The following is an 18,425-nucleotide window of genomic DNA, read 5'->3' as shown; positions in this document are numbered from 1 at the left end:
ACCCCATCAATGATTCAGAGCCCTGGAATGCATATCAAAGCTCTAACATGACTGGTAGAGTTGGGGCCAACCCCTGTTCTCAGGATGGGGAGATCAAATACTGTAACACATGCTGCTTGCAACATCAACTTATTCAACCCCATCTTACATTACTTGTCAGACTTCAAGAGTTCAGCAAAAGCATTTTCAAAGGGGCCGTTTACAAAAAAAATGCATTGAAGGAAAACAATCAAACAGATTCAGAGTAAATTATTTAATTAATCATCAAAGAGAGATTGAAGTGGCTAAATAAGCATGATAAACTACTTCAATAGGAGTCAAAGGAGAATGGTCTTGGCTGAAATGCTGTGGCAAATGCTCAAGGGGAGAGGCTCTGCTTGGAGCCTTGCTGAGCATAGACTGGAGCTGATAGAAACAAACATTGTGTATAGAAAAGGGCGGGGCTACTGTTCTTAACCAATATATATATATATATATATATATATATATATATATATATATATATATATATATATATATATATATATATATATATATATATATATATATATATATATATATATATATATATATATATATATATATATATATATATATATATATATATATATATGTATATATATGTATATATATGTGTGTATGTATGTATGTGTGTGTGTGTGTGTGTGTATGCACATTCAATGCCCATGGCTATGGGAAGATTTGCATGAAAGTTCAAGCTAAAACAGTAGTCAGCTCTACACTTTAAAATACCCATCCCCTGGGGTATTTATTCTAGAAAAACAATGACATGAGGGTAAAATAGAGACTCTTCCCTGTCGAAAAGTGACAATGAAAAAGTTTCATCCTATTGTCTGTGTTTTTCTATGAAAGCATAAGCCACATACAAAGTAATATCTTAAGTCAAGCCTCCATAGCTGAGTAACTAAAGGGGAGCCACTGTCGTTCACACGGTCTACTTACATGAGCTTGTTCTTGGGCTTCTTCTCCTTGGGGAAGGGATACTTCCACTGCGTGATGCGGCCCACCTCGCCTGACATGAAGGTGAGGTAGCGCAGCGTTTCCACAGCGACGTTGGTGAGCGGCACCTTGCGCAGGCCCTCGCGCTGCCAGATATACATGCCCACCACGGGGGAGTTGTAATTCTGCATCCACTGGACATCACCCGACTCACTGTCCACTGTCACCACCAGCCCGTCACCGTTGGAGACAAAGTGGGCCATCTCTATAAGGAGAGGGGGAGAGGAGGGGGGTGTAAACTGGGTGTACGTATTGCATCAGTACAACTATGTGAACGATGACGTGAGGTGGATAATATATACACATATATAGAAAGAGGGAGAGAGGGGAGAGAGGGAAAGAGAGATGGAGATGTGAGGAGAGAGACGTGAGGAGAATCATATTTAATATTGGTTTCCTTAATATTGGATGATGTTCTATAGTAATATGTTGAGGATTATGACAGTATAAAATCATCTCCCTGGATCTATGTAGTATGAGAAATGCCTTCAACCAGAGAGCAGGGCCGGGACGATATCAGTACCACAATACTCATTAGTATCACGCCTCCCGAGTGGCGCAGTGGTCTAAGGCAGTGCTAGCTGTGCCACTAGAGATCCTGGTTCGAATCCAGGCTCTGTCGTAGCTGGCCGTGACCGGGAGACCCATGGGGCGGCGCACAATTGGCCCAGCGTCGTCCAGGGTAGGAGAGGGAATGGCTGGCAGGGATGTAGCTCAGTTGGTAGAGCATGGCGTTTGCAACGACAGGGTTGTGGGTTCGATTCCCACGGGGGGCCAGTATGAAAAATAATGTATGCACTCACTAACTGTAAGTCGATAAGAGCGTCTGCTAAATGACTAAAATGTAAATTTAGGAAAACAGCCCGATTGTTGGAAACCACCATCATTATGTTGTCATCCAGAGTCACATTCATTTATATTCCAAGCTATTATAGCACACAATATTTTACATACAGCAGGTTTTTAAAAGGACCAAAGAGTGATCTGCTTTGTGTTTTCATTTTTGCCATAGAAAATATATTGTGATACTGGTATCATCACAGTCCTACCAGACAGCATATCTCAAACAACGCAGTCTCTCTCACACACTGCCTGCATTCACTGTCGCTATAGAGACTGTCACTATAGAGAAGTAGTATAAAAGCATGTCTTACTGTATTTGGTGTCATCGTCAGGCAGCGTGGCGGCGTAGTCGAAGTAGGTGGCATTCCAGCGGAGCTCTCTACTCTTGGTGTCGTACATGGTGATGGTGTACTCTGGGGAAGACAAAGGGACAACATTATATACTGTAGCCTAAAACATGTAGGATATGCCAGAGTAGTGAAACTAAACCCCACAGGACTCAACCCATGGTGATGTTGTGCTTTGGGAAGAAATGGTGAGACCGCTCATTACAACTATACAGCCATGCTAGCTATGGTGACAAAACTGGCCAACTTAGAAAAACACAGGATAACATGACAGAAGTCCAAATTCATGTTCCCCCGACAGAGTTATCCCACGTCTCCATGTCTCAAAGCATTCATAGGCTACTTCTTGGACTGCTGCACTGGCAGCCTGACCCTTACAACTGCCATAAATATCTACAACAAGCCACAGACAAGTCATCTAAAGTGACACATAAAAATAAAGTGGATGCCATAGGACACAGGGTATGACAGATCACCAAGGATGGCAGGTAGCTTAGTGGTTAAGAGCGTTGTGCCAGTAACCGAAAGGTCGCTGGTTCTAATCCCCGAGCCGACTAGGTGAAAAATCTGTCGATGTGCCCTTGAGCAAGGCACTTAATCCTAATTGCTCCTGTAAGTCGCTCTGGATAAGAGCGTCTGCTAAATGACTAAAATGTAATAATAATATAATAATAATATGCCATTTAGCAGACGCTTTTATCCAAAGCGACTTACAGTCATGCGTGCATACATTTTTTGTGTATGGGTGGTCCCGGGGATTGGCGTTACAAGCGCCGTGCTCTACCAGCTGTGCTCTACCAGCTGAGCTACAGAGGTCCAGTGGGAGTACAAACGGGCATGGGAAGTAGCGTAGCATTTCCAAGGCAGTCAAGTTGCCCCTAATCGCAGATCTTGGGTCAGATTCACATTTAATGGTTAAGGTTAGGATTTGGGGAGCTGATCCCAGATCTGTAAAGGGGACGTGAATGAGGTGTGGAAAACGAAACCCAGTACAACAGGATCCTGGTTAACATGTCAGAAAGAGAGAAAAGAGAGGCTTTGCATCGACGCCTGACTTTTACATAAGTGCCATTAGCAGGGAGATCTCTCATGTGTCTGATAATCATGTCACCCCAGGTGTCGGGACGGGGGAGGAGGAGTGGGGAAAGAGGGCCTATCCATTGGAACGAATAGACAGAACACATCTCTATGAGCCTGGGCCTAACTGAACCTCATAGGTATTACACAGTGGCTAAAGGGAGAGAAGTGAATAATATGGCGTGGAGATGTTTAGACCCCATGCCAGCCAGCCAGGTGGGTGGGTGTGGTGTGAGCTACAGGGGCCTACCGGTGCGTCCCAGGTAGAGCAGGGAGGAGGAGGGACACAGCATCTCAGCAAAGGAGGATGTGAGGGTCTGCTGCTTCTCCCCTGTCAACAGGTCCACCACGTACCACAGGTCCTGCTTCTTACCTACACACAAACACAGATAAAAAACACAGACATAAGGACATCATGAGGACACAAACACATGGACACAATAGGGCTGGGTGTTTTTATTGGCGTTGATGTCCGCTTCTCATGTTGTCTTTTTGGTCTGGTCTCCTTCTCTCCTGCTGTGACCGTGCACCTTCCCACTGACACACACACACCAAGCCCCTCCCCCTTCCACTCACAACAACAAAGATGAGAGATCACTTCTTCCTCTAAGACAAGCGTTTTCAACTCGCTATTTGCATTTTGAGGTCTGGTCCAAAAGAAATCAGTCATATGGACACCGAAAGACATTGATACAGTAAAATTATGTAATAGATAAGTTAACCTTTCTAACAACACCCTTTTTATGTCTCACCTCCCCAAATTGCACACAGAGCAGACACTACTAAAACAGGAGTATCAACGAACATTGATTCTGGAAAATTCATGCTCAGTTTCTGTCGCTCGCAGCATTGCGTACCGCTAGGAGTATTTTAGCCAAAGACTATTATACAAGCTGTCTAGTCTGTGTTTTTATAAATATGCAATAAGCATAAAACACAAATATATACGGAATTGGCAACTCATTCTCATTCTGAGAAATTAGGTAGGCCACTTGATTTCAACATCTGAACAAAGTGGACAGGCTAACATGCTGTTCAAACAGTTATGGGATGGACAGAAGGGTGTGTTCATAACAACTAAACTGTTCTACCTTGTTAGCTAGCAAATAGATCCAAGTTGGCTAGACTTGAAATATAATGATTAGCTGGCTACTAACTAGCACGTGGGCTTGTGCTGTGAGATTGTGTATGAGACCCGTGTTCATTTTCTATAATGCCTGCTACAAGAAGTTCCTCATCATTCCATTAATGAATGTGCATTATGCATGGCTCTTTTTAGGCCATGTCGCCCAGCCCTAGGAAACACAGAGCAGTCAGCCTAATAACATTGGAAAAACCTACTGGTCTCTGGTCTGAAAGCAGAGCCATACATGCAGTTGAACCGCATTCAATCAGAGTTGTTTATTATCCTTATTATACTTTGAGTGAATGGGTGGGACAGTTAAGTAAAAACACAAGTGGGCTAGACATGCACCCAGCATTCTCCCAGATGGTATTGGGTGTTTACCTACCTATAGTATGTTATTAAAAACACCCCCATGCCCTAGTAGTGCACTGTCTCCCTATTGCGTTGTTGAAGGGAGTGACAATAATAGTTATTCTGGCTGGACTATAATAACTACGTCTGATGGATTACGAAACAGTGGCCTATCTGCAGTGCTGGTGGCCCCACCCGTGAGTAGGATGTTGTTGGCTGAGCTGTTCCTCAAACTGACTCTGCAGGGCGGCTTTAGACTGAAGATTACAGTTGTTTGTCTAGCACAGTGTGAGGTGAAAATTGCCATTGGCCAACAGGTTTGACAATTAACACAGAACATTCTCCCTTTGTGCTCGCAGTGGCTTCAGTGAATGGGTGTGAAAACTTCTACAGGACTGACTAGAAACGTGACATTCATTTTCTCCGCTGAACAATGGCACGGCAGATAGGTTAGATAACGTTAACGCCTTCGGGCCGCAGTATATTCAAAGGAGCAGGGGTTATGATGACCGTGAGGTGAACGGAATGCTAATGTAGTGTAACGTCTTGTAGTTCTAACAAGATTAGATTCATTCATTAGAGGTCAGCCTGATCGGGACTTGAACGGTTGCCTGGCTTGGTAGAGCAGGTATCCATGACAACGTAGTCCAACCTGTTCCTGGTCTGTTCTAAATGTCTACATGTTATGTCAGTGTGTGTCATATACTCTAGGTCTGAGAGCTGGAAGACTTACCCATGTAGAGGATCCCGTCAGAGCTGCGGCAGGGCGACGCATGGACCAGCTCAGGTATGGTGAAAGGCAGTTTCTGTGGAAAACAGGGAAACGTCAGTTGGCCCACTCATAAGCATGTTTACTGTGAATGTATCAATATCAAGGGGTCAATGTTGAGCAATGCTATTTCATAATAAACCACATACACCATGCCCATACTCACAATCTCACACAGACTCTGCTACTACAACTATGGCAAAAACAGAAACATGATGCGCGCACACACACACACCGATGTGCACTACATGTTTTGCATGACTTGCTTATCACCTGTGGTGGGCAGATATGCAGTGGCCTTCTAGAGAAAGAGGAAACTGTCAGTTCCTCTCTAGTGATGGTGACCTTGTTAGTCTAATAAGGGGGTTCAGTGGTTCTTCTCTAGTGAGGGGTGACCCTGCTAGTCTAATAAGGGGGTTCAGTGGTTCCTCTCCAGTGATGGGTGACCCTGTTAGTCTAATAAGGGGGTTCAGTGGTTCCTCTCTAGTGATGGGTGACCCTGCTAGTCTAATAAGGGGGTTCAGTGGTTCCTCTCTAGTGATGGGTGACCCTGCTAGTCTAATAAGGGGGTTCAGTGGTTCCTCTCTAGTGATGGGTGACCCTGCTAGTCTAATAAGGGGGTTCAGTGGTTCCTCTCTAGTGATGGGTGACCCTGCTAGTCTAATAAGGGGGTTCAGTGGTTCCTCTCTAGTGATGGGTGACCCTGCTAGTCTAATAAGGGGGTTCAGTGGTTCCTCTCTAGTGATGGGTGACCCTGCTAGTCTAATAAGGGGGTTCAGTGGTTCCTCTCTCTTACCGTCAGTCCCTCGTTGTTCTTCCCTCCTAGAGAGTACAGGCTGCCATCGTTAGGGTCAGGCAGAAAAGCTGGTCTACGGTGAGAGAGAGGGATGGGGGAGATAAAGAGAGAGAGATGAGATGGGGGAGAGAATGTTAACACTCAGACAGATCATACATAATTCAAGGTGAAGTGTGTTGTGACACCTGTGCACTATAGGCCTAAATAAAGTTGGATTTGATTGTTGGATAGGGCTTACACATTGTCAGATCAGTCATCAATGAACCCTGTTGTATTTTGAATAGAGTACAGTCTTATTCCTCAAGCAGAACAGGACAAACACAGCTATGCATGCTCAGCAGATTGTGTATTGAGAGCAACAGGAAACTGACACACACATGCACACACAAACTGACACACACGTACACACAAACGCAAACTGACACACACATGCACAAACTGACACACACATGCACAAACTGACACACACGCACACACTGATACACACATGCACACACTGATACACACATGCACACACTGACACAAACTGGCACACACACAAACTGACACACACACGCTTGATGATACTTACTCTGCCACATGCGTTGGGACCTGAAGAACAGGATCTGTCCACAGAAGAAAAGGGAAGAAAATGTGCCTTTCAGTCATCAGTGACATGACCAGTACACTACAATACAAATGATGCGCAGTACCGGTTGATCAAGAGTCAGCAACATGTTTACAGTACACAATATGAACCACTACACTGATGTCTCTCCTGTCTGAATATAAACCCCATAGTTCTTCAGTTCATAAAAGATTACTCCCACACACAACATTAACTCAGAAGGTTTACTGAAAACTTTTCAGTCAGGGACCTTTCACTCTCTTGTCTTGAGAAAGGGTGGTCTTGAGAAAGGGTGGTCTTGAGAAAGGGCACCAACCGAGACATTGACAGTAATCATGCAGATGTTGTGAGTGGAGAGTAATAATAATATTTTCCAACGAAGGCTACAGTACACAATCTCTCTCAAAAAAGGGATCCATCGAGACAAAAATGCTATCACAGAGGCACTTTACAGTCTCCTTGTCTCTTGACCAACAATACACCCATTCCTGGGAAAGCCATTGCAGGGATCTACAGTGAGACCATTTTACTTGCATATGCGCCTAAATATTTTGTTGTGCGACCTGGAATTTAAATTTAGGAGCACCCGTCCGCCTAGAAAAATTAAGAAATCTAAGGATTCATTGTGCTCCTCAATTTCTTTGCGTGCACCTACATTTTTCAACTTACGCGCACACGTGCTCCTTGTAAAAATGGTCAGCATAGACCCCTGCAGTGTTGGTCTCAGGTTAAAAAGCTACTTAAACCACACTTGCCCTAACTCCTAACTGATAAGACGCCAACGCCCCTTATTTGCCTAATGATGTCAGCATAGCCTAAATAAACAGTGGCCAGTAGACCACAGGGGACTTATTAATACTCACTGTAAAGACCCAGGTTGTATTCTGAACTTCGCAGATAGAAATGCATTGTATAGAGCGGACATGATTCCCTATCCTACATGATAGACAGAAGCAGGTCTGATCTACATAATATATTTATATCTGAATGTCCTGTAATGTTGCAACACGTTGAATGCGACCCAGCACCAAGGCCACCCTGCCAAACAGGCGCACACACATGGCCAGGGCGTGATGACACATTACTACTACTAGACAAATGCACACAGCGGCAGTGCGAGTACACAAGGTCAGCCAGATGGAACCTCTGCTCTGACTGGAAAGGGTCTGGCTGGGTGGAATACCTGGAACTGCGTTTACACAGGTAGCCCAATTGTGATATTTTTTCTACTAATTGGTCTTTTGACCAGTCAGATCAGCTTTGAAAAATATCTGATGTGAGAAGATCTGAATGGTCAAAACACAAATAAGTGGGGAAAAATAAATCTGAATTTGGCTGCCTGTGTAAACGCAGCCTGTGTCACAGATGGCTGTATTACCAAGGAACATTCAGTAGGGAACAACACTCAGAACATAGTAGGTGGAACAACAAAGCCCACCCATGATGTATACAATGATTACAATCCTGACTGGTGGTGATGACGACATATTTTACGGACGACCATGCTGGAGATTTATATATTTTTTAGTATAACGTTTTCTCCATTTGTCATGATAGAGAGCCCTGTTCTGTGATCTGACCTCAATGTTCTTTCCCTTCACTGAATATGCGCCTCACCTGATAGTATAACTGTTTGGGAGGACACACTGAATATTAATGTGTGTGTGTGTTGTCGTATGAAAGAGTATATTTGGGCCGGTGTGTCCATACATGTCACTGGTAGATGCATTAGGGTCAGGACAGTAACATAGTCCGCGTCCTTTTTATCCACGCCAAACTTGGTGCAAAACCACACCGACAAGAAACCTAGCAACATTCAAAGCCGCGCTGATTGGTCAGAGTTCGGTTGTTCCTGCGTTTTAAAAGAACGAACGCTACAGACGGAATCCCCACCAAAACATTGCCATCCATACCCTGCATTTCCCCCTAATTTGGATATGAAGTTGCATTAAACAATGTAGCTTTTTAGTGAGTGATTGCAGCCAGCCTGATTGACCAGATGGATAGCATCGACATCATGGATAGTTGCATTGTTTTTGGCGGTAAGTAAGCTGTGAATTATATCAAGTGTTATCGCTAGTTTACAACGCCGATTGGGCTGAAGCTGTCTAGTATTGTGTTAACCACACTAAGCTATCTAAGTGTTTACGAAAGGCCTATTAAGATACTTAGCTACATGACATTTGTCCTAGTTGCCAACAAAAATAGATGCTGCATAGTTAGCTCTAGCTGAATGGGCAAAGCTAGCTCCAATGGTTCACCATTACTGACAATCATGTAATGTTAGCTATCTTCAGTCACTTGTTGCTTGCCTTTCCTTTAGCTCATTTCAAAACGAGGCCGCAAAACTGCGCATCTCCGGCGGTTCGTGGCATGGCAGGCACTCGTAAACTCCGAACCCTTCCTCTCTCGCGCGCATTTACGTAGTCACAGAGTACGTCCGAACTCAGACCAATCACCGCGGATTTGAATGTTGCTAGGTTACTCGTGGGCGTGGTTTTGCACCAAGTTTGGCGTGGATAAAAAGGACGCGACAGGACCAGGGATGGGACTCACTCCATTATGCCAACCCTGGGTTGGGCCCTACCTGCTGGGCCCGACTGACAGGTTCCTAGCTCCCTCCTGGCTCCTTCTGTGGGAGTTAGTCAGTTAGGCCTCAGGGAAGACCTGCCTACCTCCTGGCTGTGGGCTTTAGTTAGTTAGGCCTCAGGGAAGACGTTTATTAATGATGTTGTATGGTATCAGGTGTGACTCACTGGTTTAACTTTTGACATGAAAGGTCATCCATTTGTGATCCACCGTGTCATTCTAACCATGTAACCTCAGACAGGATGTTTAGATATGAAAGTGTGTTTTTCTTGTCACGTGCGCAAACAAGTACACCGAAATACCTTTCTTCCAAGTGCTTTTCCAACAATGCAGTAATCAATATCAGCAGTACTATAAAATAAATCAAACTGGGTGGTTCGAGCTCTGAATGCTGATTGGCTGAAAGCCGTGGTATATCAGACCGTATACCACGTATGATAAAACATTTATTTGTATTGCTCTAATTACGTTGGTAACCAGTTTATAATAGCAGTATGGTACCTCGGGTGTTTGTGGTATATTACCAATATACCACGTATATTACTAATATACCACAGCTAAGGGCTGTATCCAGGCACTCCGCGGTGTGTCGTGCTTAAGAACAGCCCTTAGCCGTGGTATATTGGCCATATACCATACCCCCTCTGGCTTTATTACTTAAGTAAAGTCGAACAAAAACACACGAGAAATACAAATACAGCAGAGCAGTTCACCCCTGCCTACAATGGCTGACCATGATTAAAGACTATATCTGTCCCACTCTCTCCCGGTTAATGATTACCAGGTTAGCATGCGTGAGCAAAGCGTTCACTGCATTTACTCATGTGCCGGGAGAGCAGAAAATAGAGTGAAAACATCCACCATTATCTAAAAACCCAGAAATGCTTCAGAAATGCCATTAGTCAGTGAAAAATGATCTGTCAATACATCCCTTTATGAAAGGTAGCCCTGAGAATGATAACACACCTACCGTAGTTTATGACCGACAGTCTACTCCCACGGTTACCAGAACGGAACTAGAACAGTGTTGACTTCTCCAACCATTCAGTACCTCAATAGCTGTATTACAGTATTAGTACATGCAATGATACGCAACGGAGGTAAAAAAGTAGGCTGACACGTGCACTCCTCCCCACTGCCTCGTACACTTTGTGTGATTAGTTACATCTCAAAATAATGTTTCTGCTCTGAATCTGGTTTTCACCATTCAACAAATGACAAAACACAGAACTGGTCTTCACTTTCACAAAGTAAAGGGGTCTCAATTGTGATTCCTGTGGAACACCACAATGGCGCTTTGTTTCGCAGGTGTAACCCGAACACCTAACAGCGCCTCCAGATTGATAGAGACAAACAAACAAAGGTGCTAGTGCTATTACTCAGGACTCTCCTCTTCTTCCTTACCTTCTTTCAGTGTCCATTTGATAGAGCCTGACTTCTTGCTGACGGCGTGTAGGTTTCCATCCAGGGTGGACACAAAGAGCAGGCTTTCAGGGAGGGAGACGGTGCTGGCTCGGCAGAAACTCTGCAAGACAGAACACAAAATACTTAAACCACTATCTATAGGGGAACAGAAGAATGTCTTCTTTAGTGGTATTCCTCCCCACTGCCCCCTGTAGCTCAGTTGGTAGAGCATGGCGCTTGCAACGCCAGGGTTGTGGGTTCGATTCCCACGGGGGGCCAGTATGAAAAATGTATGCACTCACTAACTGTAAGTCGCTCTGGATAAGAGTGTCTGCTAAATAACTAAAATGTATTCAACATGAGCCAAGGACCTACTCTTAGTATTCACCTCTTTCAAAAATAGTTTAATCTACAGCCAATGCAATTACATTCTGTCGACCAAAGAGTTCTGGCCATATCAGCCCTGATATGGCCTCTATTGCTAGACACAAAAAATAATGGAAACTATAGCCATATCAGAGACAAGGTGTGCTGTTGCATTGTAAATGTGAACGGTTGCTACTAATTAAAATGTGGTATTATTGAACACAGATTCAAATCAGTTTGATCATACATAACTAACTTATGTATTCATAATCACAAAATAGTCTACTCTACATAGGAATACAGGCAAAGTGCTGCCATAACAGAGAACCATAGTACGTTAAGAGCATGTGATCCTCTCTCCTGCAGTTTATATGGCCCCAGAGGAATGCCTATCCTGAGAAAGAGGACTGTTTCCCTCATTCATTGAATGCATATCCTGAATACTACTACTAGACTGGGGACACCGGGGTAGGGGGGATGAACTGAATGGACTGCAGGGATGCCAGAGGGTTAACTGCTCCCCCATATCGCCAAACATTACCCCATCTCCAAAATGGCTGTGTAAAACACTTAGAGGCATATGAGGAGTTTGGTCTTGCTAGCTACCTGCCTGAGGGGGAGTTAAGGGGGACTTAAGGCTTCTGCATGCTTCGGTTCGTCTGCTCGCATAGTCCCTTAAAATACATTCGCTTGAAAAATAAGAAAAAAGCATCAATAGTACTGTTTGTCCATCTTGAGACACCTCAAAAGTCAGAATTAATCTATGATAACTCCAGAAATCTGTCATTAATTTGGACATTTTTGCCAAGGTGATATTCTTTGCACCTAACTAAGATGTTAGGTGCAGTATTTCAAGGAAAACATTTTGCATAAATGATTTGTCTCTCATTGAATGACAAACACCTCATTGAAGAATCCCTACTGTTGACCAATCACAGATGAAGGGGCGTAAACTTCGGCTACAGACTTCAGCTTGCCCCTGAGAATGTATTTATTTAACTGTTTTGGATAGGAAGCACGCAGACACCTTTAGCCTAAAAGCCCATTTATGCTTGATCTGAAAATGTGCTCAGAGGCTTCGTATGGAGGGTGTGACACAATTGCGGAGCCTCTGGAGGGATGCACAGGCCAAATCAAGCTCCGCATCGCTGTGCACCTCACAAATGTGGAGGGCTCCGTATAGCTCCGCTTTGACATGATTGGTTGATGGTAGGTGGGGGCGGCACGTCCTGTATAAACACAAACTTCCTTCACAATAGCGCTTCTCTGCTCCGCTAAGCACAAAAAGTATGAAAGCCCTGAAGTCTGTGGAGGCTGCATCGCAGGAAATGCTGTATGGCCACTTCAGACGTCAGATTGACCATGCAGAGCCTTTAACTGAACACAGTTGTTTTAAAAAAGGAGTCTGTGATAAGAGTGGGAAGGAAGGCTAGATAAGGGGTTGGGACTGGGAGACTTAAGAGTGCAGCTAGTGCACAAATGGTATGAGGAGGTTCTAAAGGAGGAGGCAAATATTCTAGAAGTTCTGCAACAGAGCCACGCTGCCATCTGCCCAGCCACCATATCAGGCTGATAAAGCAAGCATGGTCGGCGTGCTTTAATGTGAAACTCGGGGAGAAATGTGTTTCTCAGTCACTGCACAGACGAAGAGTGGGCTGAGGTGGACATGTGAATGTGTTTCTCTCCAGTCCTTCTCATATCACTCTCTCTGGGAGAGGACGCAAGCCCACATGGGCAGACTTAGACTGGGTTCAGTAGCCCAACATGTGGTGGAATGGACAGCAATTTTGGAGAGAGAGAATGAAACAACCAGAGAAAGAGGGTGAGGAAAGAAATATGTATGCATGCATAAGTGGGCATATGCGGCGCTTGAATCACTGACCACACTTTTTTAAGCTCTGACAGAAGCCGGGTCAAGCGAAGGGGGTGGTTCTTTCCTTGGAAGTCTCTGTGGTCAGTGAGTGCAAAGGAGTTTTTAAAAAACATCACACTGATAGGCGATCTGTAGTCTTCATTTTGTTTTTGGCACAGGAAGAGGCCGGGTGGGGGTGTCTGTACTGTAGAGTGCACTCGCTGCTCAATGGTTTTGACAAGATGGGATTAAGCTTTTCCCTAGCAGGTTAAGAGAATTGGGTTAAGGTTAGGAAAAAGGTTAACTAAAATGCACCCATTTTTTTACCTTTTGACGTTAATTTCACAAAAGCTATATCCCTTATAGCCATGACTCAGCTAAAGGAGGCAGCTAGGGCCAGAGTGAATCTTTATTATATATTTTTTTGTATTTTACCCCCTTTTTCTCCCCAATTTCATGGTATCCAATTGGTAGTTATAGTCTTGTCCCATTACTGCAACTCCCGTACTGACACGGGAGAGGCGAAGGTTGAGAGTCGTGCGTCCTCCGAAACACAACCCAACCGAGCCGCACTGCCCGCTTAACCTGGAAGCCAGCCGCACCAATGTGCCGTACACCTGGTGACCAAGTCAGCGTGCACTGCGCCCGGCCCGCGCTAGTGCGCGATGGGACAAGAACATCCCTGCCGGCCAAACTCTCCCCTACCCTGGAGGGCGCTGGGCCAATTGTCCACCGCCCCATAGGTCTCCCGGTCGCGGCCGGCTGCGACAGAGCCTGGACTCTAACCAGGATCTCTAGTGGCACAGCTAGCACTGCGATGCAGTGCCTTAGACCACTGCGCCACTCGGGAGTCCCCGGGCCAGAGTGATTCTAGTACCATGGCTGACCTCTGTGTACCAACCTACCCCACCCCCACTCCTCCAGCCGAACCCAAGTTAGGACAGTAGAACATAGAATTGAATGTCTTAAACTACTTGAGACACGGATTTCGTTTCTAACTCTATGGGATGAAACATCCCCTCCAAAAGGGCCATCAGGATAGTGTAACTAGCCCCTGCTGTTTCTGTTAGAGGCAGATCACTGATCTATAATTACTAGAGGCCCTACCCAGCACTCAGCCACTTATGAGGGAGAACTAGGCCTAAGTGCTGTTAGAACAAGCGAGCCAGGGCCTGAGGAGCACATGGCATCCAGAACAAACAGAGCACACTTCAGTGAATCACCCCTGGCCTTCTATGAATCAGACAGCCTTGTTATGTTGTCTTCCTCCCAGCTGTCTACAGTCTACCAAATGGACCAGACCAAACACACTCAGCCTCCTGGAGTAACGAAAGAAAACCAAGGTTACTGTATGAAGCTAGGCGTATCTGATGAGCTCAAAGCAATAATAACCTAACCACTTCACTTAGGTGCTGTTTGCTAGCTACATCTCATTTATTTAGCAGTATTTCTTAAAATGTCTTTGGTAAAAAAAAGGAAACGTGTATGTTCCTGGGTTTGTTTGCGCAGTTAACCCTGCTGTAATCTTAGCCTACACACCGGAGAGAGCTTGTGTCAATACTGGACACCTGTGGCTGTTCCCACTGCTTTGTCACCGCATAAGAACTGTACCAGGAACAGTAAAACAATAACCATCAATGTCAGTTTATTATTATTCATCCCCACAAACCTCCTGCCTGCTCTGTTTCAAAATCATCAACATCTCTGGAACATCTGCTGGACGGTTGGAGTTTGTGAGAATTAGCACTGTTCGAAACAACGTTTAACACCTTCAGGCCTAAAAGTACATCCTTGGGACATCTGTACACGGTTGTTAGGTATGATTGATAGTATAGGGGAGGGGAGTTCAGTTCTATACTGGTCTGTATCTGGCAGAGGGAGTAGAGAGAGAGGGTCATTGGAGCGGGGCCCCGTTTGTTTTACATGTTCTAATGCTTTTTACAGGGGAAAGAAGTCAGACATTGCGTAACACTGCTAGGGTTACATAATGTACCCAAACTTGGCGAAACAAAATTATTGGCAGGTTCTGAGCTTTCACTCTGCCTCTCTCCCTCTGCAATGAGGCCATTTTCTGTTAAAGAGATAGGGAATGAATGTGCCTAAGAGTTCTGGTGCAGTGATATTGTCATTGTGCTCAACACCATGTCATACACCCCATGACTGGAGTTGTCCTCAGGTACATGTGATTGGCAGGTTTCCCACCATTAGTCAATGGGAATCAAAGCCTTCCAGGGAAGAGGGAACACAAAGGAGGGGAAAACAAGTACTTTTTCAGTGTAATGTGATGCTACTGATGCTTAGAGCTAAAGTTCTCACTGGTAGAGACTGGTGAGAAGTTTATTTTTTACATAGCATCTAGGCTTAGACCTAAATGTGTTCAAATGTGATACAAAGTAGGGACCAGATGTATGCTAGTTCTCAACCACTGTAATCACTAAGTGAGACACTAGCCTACGAAATTCATAGGCCTAATCAAAAAAATAGTGGAAAAACATTGACGCTAGATGCACCCTCCAGAAGGGGACATAGGAGAACAGAAACCGGACACAGTACAAGCTGCTTCGGAAATATTTAGTGGAACTGAATGTAGAAATGAGCTTCTGACCCTTCATCGCCACATCTGCAGGTTCCCTGTTAATTTACCTACTATATAAGATTATACCATTGCCTAGAAGGGGTGTTATTGACAGCAACTTTTACAATTTGAGTTTTTTTGTCATCGAGAATAAATCCTCAGTACAAGGTATTTACTGCTTCACTCTGTCAAGTGCTTTATTTAAATGCCTCCATTAATTCACTTTCAATGGAAAGTTTCCAAAACGGTCTGAATGTTTCCTCCCTACTTGCTGTAGTGCTCAGTTTGTGTGCAGGCATGAATTAACACAGGAACTGATGACGATCATTATCATCTCACTTCTGGTGACCACAGATCAAAATCAAAGAGGAAATGTTTTTTGGGAAGGTGAAGAAATTAAACTGACATGGTGTACAAATGGCCATGCATGACTAGGTTATGTATATTTTGTGTTGAACAACCTGTGTGTCCTATCTTGAGCATATTGCCCTCATCACCACCTTGCATTAAATTTCACGGTGGATTTCTTTTAACCGTCTACTTATTTTGCCCACATGCAATGCACACGTAGGCAGGTCGGATGGCCAGATATTAGTGTGTGCAGAGACCCCAGGGAGACTTAAAACATCAAGCATGTTTGTGTTGTGATTTTTCTGTGCACAGGTATTTGAGCTTCCTTCCATTCGTCAACATTCACAGTGGCACTGTCTCTGCCGCATGTGTAGACCCTAATACAACCGCACAAAGTGCCTGCAAAGCCATTGGCCTTGTGCTAAGATAGGGCGCACACACACAGTCAAACACAGAGTATACACAGACTGAACTCTGTCTATATGCACATGGTTAGCACTGCCTACAAGTATAGCTGGGCCGATAAACCGAAAATGATCAACACCAATCAAACCGACCACTTATCGTGGACATTTTTCTGATATCATTCATTACGATAAATACCCTATAGGGCCCTACTAGAGAAATTCAAAGTTTTAAATGTAAATAAGTTTGCTAATATGGCTGATTGTTGATGGGACAACTGATAGCTACAACATTAAAAGTAGTAGAAGTATTAAGGATAATATAAAAATATAACTGTGGTGCACATTAATGTTATAAACTTATCGTTCAATTTATCGTTATGATAATTCAGTCAATTTATCGTTATATGAATTTTTGTTCATATCGCCCAGCTCTATCTACAAGACTGACAGCAAGAGTGTGAGCACAACCAGAACAAGCATGCTGAATTACTAGCTCGCAGAGTGTGTTAAACAAACATCTGTGCACTGCTATTCATAAAGCTGTATGTTGGATAGAATCCATCTTCCATGGTAAAAAGACACCATGTCCTCCTGTCATAAATTGGAAATTTTTTGCATGGTCTGTATTAGCCATCCATTGGGTATAAAATCGTAGGTGAAAGTTACATAGATAACTACACAGGCTATGTATGCCTAGCCTATATACTGTGGTGTGGCTAATAACTATAAACCTATAATTGCAAATGCTGAACCAGCAAGCTATGGCTTTAATCTCCAGCAGCTCTTCCTCACACCTCTGTCTGGGGTGGGAGTTAATGACTGTAGCTAGGCAGATCGAGACAGTGCAGTATTTCACTGGATTGATAACTAGGGAAAAGGCAAGAGGCCAACATGGAATGGACACACCTTTTCTAGTTAATTTTGAAAGCACTATACACAATATTTTCTTTGATGGTTTTTCACAATTTAGAAAGAAACATTTTACACAGAGCAATGGGCTTGATCCAGCAACCAGTTAGCCGATGGAACTTCAACTGATTGGTCTTTACAGACAGACTCTTTACATGGGGGTCTAAAGTCTAATCTTATCAATTTTGCTAGGGTCCCTAACCTGGCTCTAATGCCTTGGCTTCATCTATCTTATGGCATGATTTGATTAGCCAACTAGTGTGACTTAATGGCTAGCTAGCTTGTTGGATAAATGTTGTACAAGAAGACATTATCTGTAAACTTTTTATAAAAAGTAACCAATGTTCCCTACTACAAAAACAGGAGACTAGCTAATACTACAGTAGCTACTTCAAGCAATTTAGTAACAACATACAATATTGGCCTTAGTTGGAGTTGACACAAGTTAGCTAGGCATAAAATACATTAGTGGTTATTAGCTAGCTAGTATCATGACCGTAGCTGGTTGCTAGCTAGCTAAGTTAGCTAGCTAACCAGCATTTAGCCCAAAATATCAGCTAGTTAACTAGTCCTAAATATTAGCTAAGTGGTGCCATTCCCGTCTTTTCTCTTGTTAGTTAACCCCTAAACCCATTAGCTAACTAGCTAGCTAATAGGCCAATTCCTCCCACTAAGGTTCAGTATCGTAAGTTAGGTTAGCTATCTACTTACCATTTGAAGTGGGTCAATACTACACAGTAACGTGAAAATGCACCACACTAGGGCCCGACTGCTAACCGTCCAGTCCATCATACAGTACAACCGGGGTAGTACGAGTTACATAGAATACAATGCGTCGATACAACCACGTTTTAAATAGGCTTTCCCAAAGAGTTAAGGTATCAAAACATTTCAGTTTGTCTGTGGCGTTGCTATTCTTCTTGCTTCGGTTCTCAAGTGTATCTAGCACTGTGCCTAGCCAACTTGCATCTTCCTGAAATGAATATGTGGGGGTTGGACTTAGATTGCGATGTCCGAAACAGTGGAGGAGGGGGAA

General features: G+C 44.0%; 1 protein-coding gene across 1 annotated transcript in view; it reads right to left on the bottom strand.

The window, feature by feature from the left end:
* LOC311103741 (serine/threonine-protein kinase/endoribonuclease IRE1-like) overlaps nucleotides 1–18,341 on the bottom strand; it is a 27,927-nt gene extending 9,586 nt beyond the window's left edge. Inside the window, exons 1-8 of the mRNA XM_084145381.1 lie at nucleotides 18,101–18,341; nucleotides 10,930–11,050; nucleotides 6,901–6,934; nucleotides 6,330–6,402; nucleotides 5,498–5,570; nucleotides 3,538–3,660; nucleotides 2,175–2,276; nucleotides 964–1,225 (exon numbers count right to left, since the gene is read on the bottom strand). Coding sequence (XP_084001507.1) covers nucleotides 964–1,225; nucleotides 2,175–2,276; nucleotides 3,538–3,660; nucleotides 5,498–5,570; nucleotides 6,330–6,402; nucleotides 6,901–6,934; nucleotides 10,930–11,050; nucleotides 18,101–18,181 — 869 coding nt within the window. The 5' untranslated portion in view covers nucleotides 18,182–18,341. The remainder of the gene's footprint in view (nucleotides 1–963; nucleotides 1,226–2,174; nucleotides 2,277–3,537; nucleotides 3,661–5,497; nucleotides 5,571–6,329; nucleotides 6,403–6,900; nucleotides 6,935–10,929; nucleotides 11,051–18,100) is intronic.
* Between the last annotated feature and the right edge of the window lie 84 nt (nucleotides 18,342–18,425).

The sequence above is a fragment of the Coregonus lavaretus genome (assembly GCF_964263955.1).
Source record: "Coregonus lavaretus genome assembly, chromosome: 28".
Taxonomy (NCBI): domain Eukaryota; kingdom Metazoa; phylum Chordata; class Actinopteri; order Salmoniformes; family Salmonidae; genus Coregonus; species Coregonus lavaretus.
The sequence above is the reverse complement of the archived record's forward strand: the minus strand, read 5'-3'. Positions and strand labels throughout refer to the sequence as shown.